The 12,343-nt window shown below is 39.8% G+C and overlaps 1 protein-coding gene across 3 annotated transcripts in view; it reads right to left on the bottom strand.

Moving 5' to 3' along the window:
- FNDC3B (fibronectin type III domain containing 3B) overlaps positions 1-12,343 on the bottom strand; it is a 373,090-nt gene that overhangs the window by 268,427 nt on the left and 92,320 nt on the right. For all 3 annotated transcript variants that reach the window (XM_072618464.1, XM_072618466.1, XM_072618465.1), the window contains exon 2: positions 11,951-12,089. In XM_072618464.1, the coding sequence (XP_072474565.1) occupies positions 11,951-12,061 (111 nt within the window). In that variant the 5' untranslated portion in view covers positions 12,062-12,089. The remainder of the gene's footprint in view (positions 1-11,950; positions 12,090-12,343) is intronic.

Raw genomic sequence — 12,343 nt, forward strand, 5'->3', positions numbered from 1 at the left:
GAGGATTACTGTGAGAAGAATGGTGTAACTAAGAGGGCAATGGGCTTGGGGCAAGAAAAAGTCAAGTTCAGCTATACCTCAGATATTTAACTAGCCAAGTACCTTTGTGTGTCTCAGTTTCTTCATCGGTAAAATGGGTTATACTTGGCCTCTAAGGTCCCTTCCAGCTTTAAATCTTTGATCCTATGAGGGGCACCATGGTATAGCGTTCTTGACTTGTAGTGAAGAAACCTGACTTCAAACTGTACCTCAGGCATTCATTAAATGCATGACCTTAAGACATGATGTGACTTCTCTGAGGCTCAGTTTCCACAGCAGTCAACTGCCCACCCAATACTTGTTTTGACCAAAACACTTTAGAAAACATGATACGCTATATCAAGGTGAGCTATTAGGAGCAATATTGCCTTGAAAATCATTGAGGAAAAAAATTAGCATGAAGAAATTTCAGCTACATGATCCACAAATGGGGACGAGCCTGTTCAGCCAAGTTCTGTTCTCCCGTCTCCTCCTTCCAATACAACACAAGCTACTTTTCAAGGAATTCTCAGGGTTTGGCATATAGTACTAGCAATCAGGAAACCTTACTGCATTGAACTGCACCGCACTGAACTATTACATTTAACTCCGACACTATCAAAATTAACCTCAGAAAAAGTAAACAGGCATGGATTATTAAACCAAGCAAAATTAAGTAACTGCAAAATTCTAACTTTTCATTTGCATCCTCACTGCTGCTTTCCAGAATTTTCCATATATATATATGTATATATATATATAAAATCATATTTGATCCTCACAACCACCATGTAAGGTAGGTAGAGCAGGACTTCTGAGGACTAGCCCAGTGTTTAGCGGCTGGAACTTGCCAGTCTCCCAGGTGTTCGTGAGAGTTCGTCAGAATGTGTGTTAACGATTGAAAGTCTAACTATAACCTGATACACCAGGAAGTACAATCTTGGCGTTAGGAAAGAGTCCAGTCAACAGGTCACAGTCACCATAGGTTACCAGCAAATTATCTGCAAAACAGGAGCATTTGGCAAAGCAATTTGCTGAATTTGGCTTCTCATATAATAGTGCGTGATTAAAGGGAACACAACGTGGATGAATGAGGCAGTCAAAGAACTGTAGTTTATTCCCTTCTACACCTCATTACCTCTTTTTATTTTAATTTATTTTATTTTTAACTGATGGAATAAAATGAGCATTTCCATAACATAGTATAATAAAAAAAGATGACTGCACATGAAATTGCAAATCTATTATGTACAATTTGCTATTATTTTTAAATACATAATAAAGCAAATGTCTTTGTTTTCCCTTCATCTCACATGAAGATGCCAATCAACCATCAATCAACATTTATTTATCAAGTGACTCCTGTGCCCCAACCCCTCCTTAGGTAACAGAAAATATTCACAAGCTCATTTGGAGAGAAAGGAGGAAGGAAGTCACTACAGTTGGTGGGGACGGGAGGGAATAAGAAAAAGGTTCCTGTTCTGAATCAAGGATTCTAAGAAAAGAGAGTCAGGAGAGATTGTATTCAAGTCATGGAGGACAGTCACACCTTCTCTATAAAGCTCTTCCTTCCCTCCCTACTCACTTCACTGTCAAAAACTATCTCATATCTGCTGCGTGCCTGTGTTTCCCCCTGTAGACTATAAGCTCCTTGAGGGCAAACACAGTTTCATTTTTGTCATTTCCCACCCTCTCACACAGTGCCTGAATAGAGCAGGCACTTAATAAATGGTCATCGGCCAATCACTTGCACTTGAATAAATTAATAAACCATAAAATACATAATATATGACAAAATACGGTATAATATATAAACTAAAATAAAAAATAAATTAATTTCAACAAGTAAAATACCATGACTTTTCCACGGCTCCCTCCAAGTCTCCATCAGGATTTTCCCTTGGTCTCTTCATTCCCACTTTTCCTCTTCTATGGTCATAGTTGGTATATATATATATTCTGTTTTTCTCATTCTCCTCTTTTCACTTTACCGTTTTTTAGGTCTTTCCAAATGTCTTTACGTGCCCAATGCTTAGAATTACATTACAGTATTTCTTAAATCAGTAGGCCAAAACGTATTTAATTATTTTCCTACTGCTGGATATTCACGTTACTTTCAGTTTTTTGCCATTACATATAATTCTATGAAAATCCTCAAAAAAGGTCGCTTTCCCAAGTTATTGATGATATTTTCCAGGTATGTTCCCAATAACAGGATTACTTGGTCAAAGGTATAATTATTATTTTGTAACTCGCGGCTCCTTGCCAGATGGCTCAATTAAAAGACTAATTACATTCCCAGTGAAGGGTGTAACTGATTCTCTATAACCTCACCAACGAGTTGGGTTTTTTTATAATTTCTGCTAAATTGCAGGGTATGTGGTGGTTTTCACTTCTTACTACATTTTTAATTATTAACAAAGTTGAGCCTTTTTTCAAATAATTACCAACAACCTAGGTTTTCATTTCGAGAAAACTGTATCATTTTTTTAGATCCTAATTTCTTTCTGTTCAAACATTTACCTCTTTCAGGAGCCATACTAATCTCCATGAGTCGAAAGCTCAATATATTGAAAGAGGGTCCAATTACTTAAGTTATCTGAACCTCATGTGTGCCATTGATGAGCCATTTCTATTTTTTCCCATTAGTAAACACAAAGAGACAATGGAGATGAAATGTGCATATGGGCACATGCTAGTAGAAAAGCCTCAGCTTACTATAATGGAAGCCATGGCCATCTACAGAGCCAAAGCACCATCTTCTCTGGAGCTCTATCCTGAAAACTGTTATTTTCCTTTCTCCTGACAACTTTTTCTTCTTCTAACAGTCAGCTGAATTCCTGTGGTTTGAAAGGTAGCAATTGAATATGACATTTGATTAGAGCCACCTTTGGCTGATTACATTCTCAAGGATCTCTCCACTCAGGCAGCTGAGAGTGATCATAATTACAGACTTGTGGGGGCCACATATAATGGCATATTAAAAAACACCCTATTCGTCTTTTCCTCCTTGAGATAAAGAGATATTTGGGTAAAGTCTGCGAAAGGCATCCCACTCTACGTTGGTTGGCTAAAGAGGACCCTTGCCAGCAGATGAAGGCAAACTTTTCTCAATGAAGACAAAAAGAAAAAAACCCACATAATGCAAGCAGGACTTTGTTTTTTAAATAAAGTTCAACTCCAACATGATTGAGAATTCCCACCATCTCCCTCTACTATTAGCCAACAGGGTTGCTACAACAAAAGGGCTAAGCAGAGGTGTTCAATCAAGAGCTAGATGAATGTCTAAGGAGATGATTACCCTAAGCCAGGAAGCAAGGACCCAGTGGGAGACAGAAGACCTAAGGAATACTGAACACGCCCACGATGTGGACGTGACCAAAGGCAACACTAAATGGTAACAGCAAACATTTGGGTGCTTAATTTTTATTTCTTAATCTGCACTTTTAATGCCATACAATTCAAATTAGCAAGATAATTTGGAGTTTGACAAAACAGTAACAGAATTCATTTGGAAAAGCTGTATGATGCATTCAAGTCTGCAAAGTGATATAGAGCAAGGTGTGTGAGTGAGTGAGTGAGTGAGTGAGTGTGTGTGTGTGTCTGTGTGTGTCTGTGTGTGTTGTACTTTCAGTCCCAAGAACAACTGTCTAGCAAGAGAGGAGATGCAGGACACAGTGTCAAAAATTTTGAGCTGGAAGGAACCATAAAAAGACCCTCCTTTTCACCGATGAGGAAAAAGAGACCTGGGAAGAGAAATGATTTTCTTGCCCACAGCCACACGGCACAAGACATCCTGACTTCAAGCCCTTCACTCCACTACAAGAGACCAGTTTTACCAATGAGGAGACTTAAGAGTCAGAGTGGTTAGGTAAAGCCCATGGTCACACAGCTACTAAGTGTTAGAGGCAGGTGTCCTTGATTCCAGTTACAATCCACTTTCTCAAGGTGTGTCTCCATTTAATTATCTATATGGAAACCTGTTCAAATTTAAGCATAAGCCCTTCTTCTTGCTTAACGTTTTTAAAGAAAATTTTATCTTTTCACATTACCTACATGTCTAAATATGTTCCTAACCTCACCCTCTCCCAAAGAAGGGGATAAAATGACAGAGCAAAGCAAAGGTAGGCAAAAAAGGTAAACAACCAACAAAGCACTTATTAAGCACCTACTATGTACTGAGGATACAAAGAAAGGTGTGTATGTATATGTATATGTGTGTATACACACATGTATGTATGTGTATGTATGTATGTGTACATAAATATCATTCAAATAGCAGGTTTCATCTGCCACCAGGTATTTGCTCTTGCCTATTTCTGTTTAATTAAATTAATTTAATTTACCCCTCTTGTGGTTTGTCCAGGCTTTTGGGCCAGCTTGATCTACCTCAAGATGCAACTCCTATCAACAAGCATTTAGCATGAGTCAAATGTGAGTCAGGCACTGGGTTGGATTTGGATGACAGGAGGACAAAAATGAAGCCTTCATGTCCTCAAGAACCTTCCTTTCTATTGGAGGGAGGCAAGGAGAAACAGTGTGAGGGCTTCCTCCCTTTCACTTCTGAATCTAACATCCTATGTCTGTCTTTCTGTTTGAATTTATAGTGACGATACTTAACACCGTACCTAGCATACAGTAAGCGTTTAGTAAATGCTTGCTAACATGACTAAGTAGGAAAAATTTATGTAGAGAGATTACATAAAGTAAAGACAAAGTAATTGAGGGAGGAGAGAGGAATGATGGGGGCAGGAAGTGATCAAGGAAAGTTCGCTGAATCACACCAGATTATGTCAATCAGAAAATCAGAAGGGGGGAAAAAAGGAAGATTAGATTAGCTCTTCAGATTAGAAGGGAAACAGCCAGAAAAAGATAGTTCACAGCAAGGGGAGGGTTGGGGGGGAAAGGGGTGGAAAGGCTATTCTTGGTGCCCTTGATAAGTTTCCTGGGAGTTCCACTACACCTACAGATACTCTAACCAGATAGAAAGGAAACGGTTTACACAGTTATGACGGTGATGAGAGAACCAGACTGGAAAATCTAGGCAGTAGGCCTCCATCTCACTTAGTAAAACATTTCCAAGGGGATGGAAAGATCTAATCCCAGGCTCGATCTTCCTCTGGGTCATTTCCATGATGACCTGGCTCTCTGTCTGCCTCTCTGTGTTTTCCAACTACCCATGAAATCAGTCTACTCTCATCAGCCAACCCTAACCTCCGCCACGCTATTCGGAGATTGGGTAGTCCTGGACATGGGAGTCCACCCTGTCTCTGGTGGGGGAAAGGGGAGTCCAATCCCTCATTTTATTGATGAGGAGAGGTCAGAAGAAAATAACTTATATCGGGACTCAGCCAATTAGGGAACACTGGAAGACAGGGAATAAATGACCCCTCCAGCACATCACACAGGACTGTTTGTAGTAAGGAAGGGGCTTTATCACTCTTACAAAGATAAGCTGATATTAACACAAACCCTGTCCTTCAAGTCAGATTGGTCTACTCAATGATTCTAGGGAACATCCACCATCACCCACCCCCACCCCAATTCTCTCTCCCCACCATCCATACCTTCCTCTCACCCCTCCACCTGCATCTGCATATCCTAATTCCACCCATTCTTCAAGGCTCAACGTAGAAAATTATTAACTACTACGTCCACAGAGGGTTGCTAATTAACTAAACAGTTTTAATCCTGTGGGAACTGCTAGAGTGCAGTCTGGGTAAAATGATCATTCAAATCAACCATCAATAAGCACATATTACACGTACTAAATCTTGGATATGGAAAGAAAGGTAAAAATAAACCCTTGTCTCATTCTAATGGGAGAAACAAAACAGATCTCTCTATCTCTATTTACATGTATGTGTGTATATATACATGTGTGTACACACACATGAGAGACAGAGAGTCACACAAAAGTAATGTCAAAAATGAAAATAGTGAGGGAAAAAACACATAGAAAGTAAAATTAAAAAATATATACAGGGTGGTTAGGCTTTGGAGGATTTCTTGGTTCGCTTGTTTTAGCTGAGGGCAGACCAGTGCTAACAACTGGGGTGCCAAGGAAAAGCTTGAGGTTGTAAGGGGCACCTGGGCTGGTTCTTCAATACAGTGAGAGCTCCCAAGACGATGGAGAACATTCCAGTCATGCTGAATGACCTATACACAAAGGTGGGAAGCCACATACCACACAGGGAAGGCTGCTGTCATCTTTAGTTTATGTGGAAGCTAGTTAAGAGGGAAAATAATCAATTCCGTTGGTGCTAACTCCTTTTGTTCCCCAAAACCAACTGTTAATTGCTATATTTTAAAGATACTCTGTTGTGCCAAGGGTCTCCACGCAAACATAGAAGAGCCAATGACAAAAAAATGAGCTTTTGAAATATATGAATGCAAATACCAGCTTCCCCAAAGATGGATGACCCTTGGTAACAGTAATACACACACAGACACAAACAGAAATTCAGGGAGAAGCTAAGCTCCGGCTTTTTTTTTTTTTAAATAATCTAAGAACTAAGGGAATTCAGAGCACTTTAGGAATCCAGATGTATTGAGCTATAGAGGGCTGAGATGGCTGAGAGAAAGAAGGGATTATAATCGAGCAGAGAAACCCAAGTACTTTCTTTCTTTAGAAAACAAAAGCAGAAAAATAAAGCTATGGCAAGTGTGTTCTCTGTCCCAACAGCAGACAAAGCTGTTTCTCAACTGTTATTACAACCTAAAGCTTTCTTCATCCATAGAACGAGATTTTTAAAAAGAAGCATCTCCCTTTTCCTTCTATCTACATAAAAATGATACAGTTCAAACTTACTATGACTTTAGATGATGAAAATTAAACATTGTCCTTCTACTGCAAGAACGCAAACAGACCTGAGCATCCTGCCAAGAACTCTTTCTAATTAGATCCAGATCCCTTCAAGACAGCCATAGGAGGGGCCTGAGAAGGGAAGTCTGAGGATTCAAGAGCGTCCTTAGGACTTTGGTTCTTCATCTTCCCCATGGAGAGCTGATTCTCATGTCCCCTGCACAGCTGAAAGGGATTAGGGACTCAGTAAACACTCTCCTAGGTGAGTTATTTGTGGTGGGGGGTGGCCAAAGCCGCAGCCCAAGATCTGCCTGACCCCCCAAGCGTTCTCCTGCACTGCCAGTTCTCCAGGTCTGCAATCTCCATCAGTAAAGTCATGGATCTGGGTCAAGACATCATGGCTCTAGAAGGCACTTTTAAAAAGTTTTTCAAAGGGATTGATGTTAGTGGAAACAGCCCATGGAGCCAGTGATGAGGGGTCCTGGCCTTGGAGGCAGGCTGAGCTTGGCTCTGGTGGTAAGTGGCTGAGGGACCTTGGGTAAGTGGATTCACCTCCACGGGCTTGTGCTTTCTTGTCTCCAGACTCAACAGACTTTAAGATAAGTTGGTGGCCATAAGCTTACCTAATTAGAGAGATGGCAGCTGGGAATGCAGACAAGAGAGCCATAAAAGGGAGGGGAAAGAATGACAGTATTCTGACACTGGAGAGGAAATAAGACAGAAAGTAATAAGCCTTCCTGGGAAGGGCACAGTCAAGCTATTTAGAGGAGCTCTTTAGTGGATCATGAGAGTTGGTGCTGGACACTTGGCCTTCATAGGATCATAATTTTAAAACTTACTTGCTGTGTGACTTTAATCAAGTTATATAATCTTTTGCCTCAGTTTCCTCATCTGTAAAATGGAAGTGATAATAGCACCTATCTCCCAGGGTTGCTGTGAGGATCAAATGAGATATCTGTAAAGCAACTAGCATGGTGCATGGCATAATAAATATCATAAAAATGCTAACTATCACTAGCTACTACTACTTAAGAGCTAAAAAGAACCTTCAAAGCAATCTACTGCAACCCTCTTTCTCTTCACAGTTGAGAAAACTGTGGCCAAGTAAGGCATAGTGAGGGTCTGAAGCCAGGTCCCTAGATCCAAAATTTGAGGAAACTGAAGCCAGGTCCCAACCCAAAATCCAGCACACCTTCCACTGAGCCCCTGGAGTAGTAGTGGGCAAGGCAAACGCATTGCAGTGCATTTAACAATTCTGCCCATGGCATTGATTAGGGTCCTATTTTACAGATCAAAAAGTGGAGGAAAACTGCTGGGAGAAAAAAAAGAATCCAAGTTCCAAATTCTCCTCTCTGTAAAAAAAGAGGTTATCTAAAGACCTTAGAAAAAGCTTCATAAAGTGAAATCTGGGGTTCACAGAAGTGGAATTCACTGGCCTGGCAGGTATGTGACTTCCAAAACAATGAAAGTGTATTTGTCAGAATGGTGCAGTATCCAATTCCTTGGAAAGTATTTCAGTACATCAGTGTAGCCTTAAGGAATGGAATATACAAAGAATTAAAAAAATATCGGGAGACCTGAATCATCACTGGGTCACAGATTTAGAGACGTAAGTGTCCTTGGAGGTCACTGAGTGCAATCTTATCTTACAGATGAAAAAATTAAGGTTCAGAGAGAAAATTAAAAATTTGCACAAATAATTTTTTTTAAAAGACTGCTTCTCCATTTTAAGCAAACTTGGCATTAGGGAAACTCATTTATAAAATAAATGAGGTGACAATTAATCAAAGACAGAAGAAGTTTCTACAAGAAGCTATACCACAGGGCCACTTTATATAACAAGCTCCTTTACTGCATTTTAGGTCATCCAATTAAAAAGTAACATTTATACGCAGCTTGTCTGCATCTGTCAACTCTATGAAGTTTGGCTGTAGAAAGGATGATGCCATTTGCAATGGCTCACATGTACTAGGTGGCTGGTCAAAAGCCTATCCAGACCTCACACTCATTCCACTGGCAAAGTTGGACACAAAAGGAAAATGTTGAATGTGGGTGGAGGGAGTGAACTGGTACAGCCATTGTGGAAACTATGCCCAAAAGTTACCGTTCTCTGCCATCACTGTGGATTTTTTTTTCTGGCTAATGGAAAAGGAATTCAAGACTCATGCTTTACAGATAGGTTCAATGGATGTACTTCATTTTAAATGATCCTTTAATCTATAAAAGCAACCTCTGGCACTACCAGCGTAAGGAAGGGAGATGAGACTTTTTAGTAGCCTTATAGACATAATTTATTGTATCCAATAGAATTCAGCACACATTTATAAAATGCCTACTATGTGCAAACTATTATCCAAGGCACCGAGGAGGTAAAGTTCAAAAACATACGCAGTCCCTGACCTTCAGAAGTATTTACTCTTCATGGCAGGGGCAGGTATCACATGTACAAGGGGGCAGGTTATGGTGTACACAGATAGGTACTTGGAGAGACATGTCTGTTACAAAGCAGACAACACTTCTTTGACCAGCAAGATCCAGAAAATATGAAAGGTGCTTTTACATTTTTTTTGAACACTGAAGCTGAGAACAATAAGGAAATTCAGGCATAAATATTTTTATGTAATATTACTAAGTCATATCCCATTCTGTAGAATCTTGAAGAATCTTGGATTTGTTAGGGTTTGTTCATTACTTATACTTGGAATTCCAGTACCCAGTCCGGTGACACATAGTAGGTGATTTACATTCTGTGCCACCTTCCCCTGTCACTGTATCAGGCAGGAAGGATGGCTTGCTCACTGCTCAGCCTTTCATGTCTGGGCACATAGAGCCATTTTTGCCCTCCTTTCTCAGGTAGGCACGTTCCTTTTGAAGGTTTTCTGCACACTTTCCTCCCTTCTGTTCTTGGGTTTTCATGGCTTCCTTCTTTCTCCCTTTCAGCATACAGCTAGTATTGGCAGAAAAAAATGTGACTCTTTCCCCCCAGGTACCAGGTAGCAGTAAAAACAGAAAAACGACCTTGGTCTTTCCAAGCCATCTCCTACCACCGAGCTCTGCAGTGGACTCTGCTTGGGTGGCTGGTGACTCCTCATTCAATTTTGCTATAAATCATTTTCTGACCATTTAGAGCCTGTGATTCTAACTTGTTGAAACTAGTCTCTTTTTTTCTTCCATTTATTACATAAAATAAATAGCCTTTTTTGTTGAACACATGGATGATCATACAAAAACCCTGGAATATAGGTTTCTTTAGTTTTTCCCTTTGAAAATAGAGTGAGAAGACTGTATAGGTTTTTTTCTTTAAATAAATTTGTATTGATATACTGTGTTTTTACATGATCAAACTTTTTTTCCTATATACTCTCTCCCCTTTCTCAGAGAGCTATCCTTTTCAGCAAAAGAATTTTTAAAGAAAAAATGAGGAATTAGAGAAAAAAAATCAGAATCTATCAACACAGTTAAAAGAATATGACAATATATACAATATTCCACAGATGGAATAGGCTTTTAAAAAAGTATTTTTTTTCAATCAGCAAGCATTAATTTTTTTTCTCTCCTACATCTCCTTCATCTCCCACAAAAATAAAGAAAAAACTCTTTGTAAGAAATATGCAGTCAAAGCAAAACAAATTCCCATAATGGCTATGTCCAAAAATGTGAGTCTCACTGTGCATATCTCTCAGGAAGTGGGTAGCATTCTTTATCATTGGTCTTTTGGAATCATGAAGGACCACTCTACTGCTCCGAGACTTCTAAGTCTGCCAAAGTTGTTTGTTTTAACAATGTTGTTATAATGGGAATTTTTCTCCTGATTCACTTTGTGTCAGTTCATACCATTCTTACCAGACTTCTTATGATACAATAATATCTCATCATGTTCATATACCATAATTTGTTCAGCCATTCCCCACTGCAAAAATAGCTACTATAAATATTTTCTTTGATCTCTTTTGAGTATAGGCCTAGCAGCAGTATTAATGAGTCAAATGGCACGAGCTACTCAGTAACTTTTTGGTTAGAGGTACAAATTACTTTCCACGATGGCTGTATGAATCCCCCACCTCCACCCACTTTCATCAGTTTCCTTCTGTGTCCAACTTTACCAATGGGATAGGTGTGAAGAAGGTGAAAGGCGTCTGACCGGCCACCTAGTACATTTCCCACTACCATGTGAGCCACTATGGCATTATCCTTCCCACAGTCAAACTTTACAGAGCTGACAAGCAGACAAGCTGCATATAAATGTTATTTTTTAATTGGATGAGCTAAAGTGCAGTGAAGAAGCTTGTTACATAAAGTGTTCCTGGGGTGTCGTTTCTTACAATTTCTTTTGTTAATTGCCACTTCATTTATTTTATAAATGACAGTTTTCCCAATTTCAAGTTTGCTTAAAACGGAGATGCAGGGATTGTTTTTTTTTTAATTTATTTGGGCAAATTTTTTAGTTCTCTGGGCCTCAGTTTTCTCATCTGTAAAATAAGATTGTACTCAATGACCTCCAAGGCCACTTCTATCTCTAAAGGGCACAGAAAAGGGATAGGTCAACAGTAGAAATCGATGGCATAAGCTGCTAAGAAAGGTCATTGTGAGAGAGACCATAGCAATGACCACTAAGAGAGACCAGGCAGATCAGTAACAGACATCCCTGATGTTACATCAGTAACTCTCATCCCTGAGGAGAGGTCAGGGATAAGCCATGTGGGCCTGGACAAAGAACACAGACCTCAGGCTCATTAGCGCCAAGCTTTAGCTCAATGTGCTAACCACTAACAGACAGTGAATTTTATAAATAAACACTGATTTTATTCAGCATACTTCTGCATATTTTCAAAAAAAGATTTATCTTAAAAAAATCATCAAACATAAAAATATCAACTCTAACATCCCTTTAATGCTTCAGGAAAATCCAACAGAAGAGATAAGATTGCATCTGCATAAAACAGACTGAGCCTTGTCATATTAAAATAAAGAACTATTTGTTGACACTGCTCAGAAAACTTGCATGAAAAATAAGTGAAGTTTAAAGCCACAAACATCCATCCCCTAAAGATACAGCTTAGTACTGCCCAGCTACTTTCATTGTCAGGTGGTACAAATTCCCTCCATCCTCTCTCTCACAGCACTCACCTGCTGAGCAGCATCTCCATTCACCAGAGGAGGCATCATGGCAACCTCTCCACTCAGCAAAGGTGGCAGTTCCAGAGGGATTTGGTCGGTCATCATCATGGTGACGTACATTCATGGAGAGTTTTACTCAACCGGCTTCCTGCAAGAGGAAAAAAACCCTATCATTAATAAGGCAAAGTAGTGCCATGAGGAAACAAATCTCCCCTAAAACTACAGCGTATGCCCAGAATCTTTCCTTGCTTCAGAAAAGGATCAGGCTTGAAATCAAAACGGATCCATCCATTCTGGGATTCCCTTGTTCAGATGGAAGGATATGGCAGAGAAGGGCAAGGCACTCTAGCCTCAGGAGACCTGCATTCCAGCTCATGTCTCTCAGGCGCAAACTTATTAAAC

Source organism: Notamacropus eugenii, chromosome 6, assembly GCF_028372415.1.
Source record: "Notamacropus eugenii isolate mMacEug1 chromosome 6, mMacEug1.pri_v2, whole genome shotgun sequence".
Taxonomy (NCBI): domain Eukaryota; kingdom Metazoa; phylum Chordata; class Mammalia; order Diprotodontia; family Macropodidae; genus Notamacropus; species Notamacropus eugenii.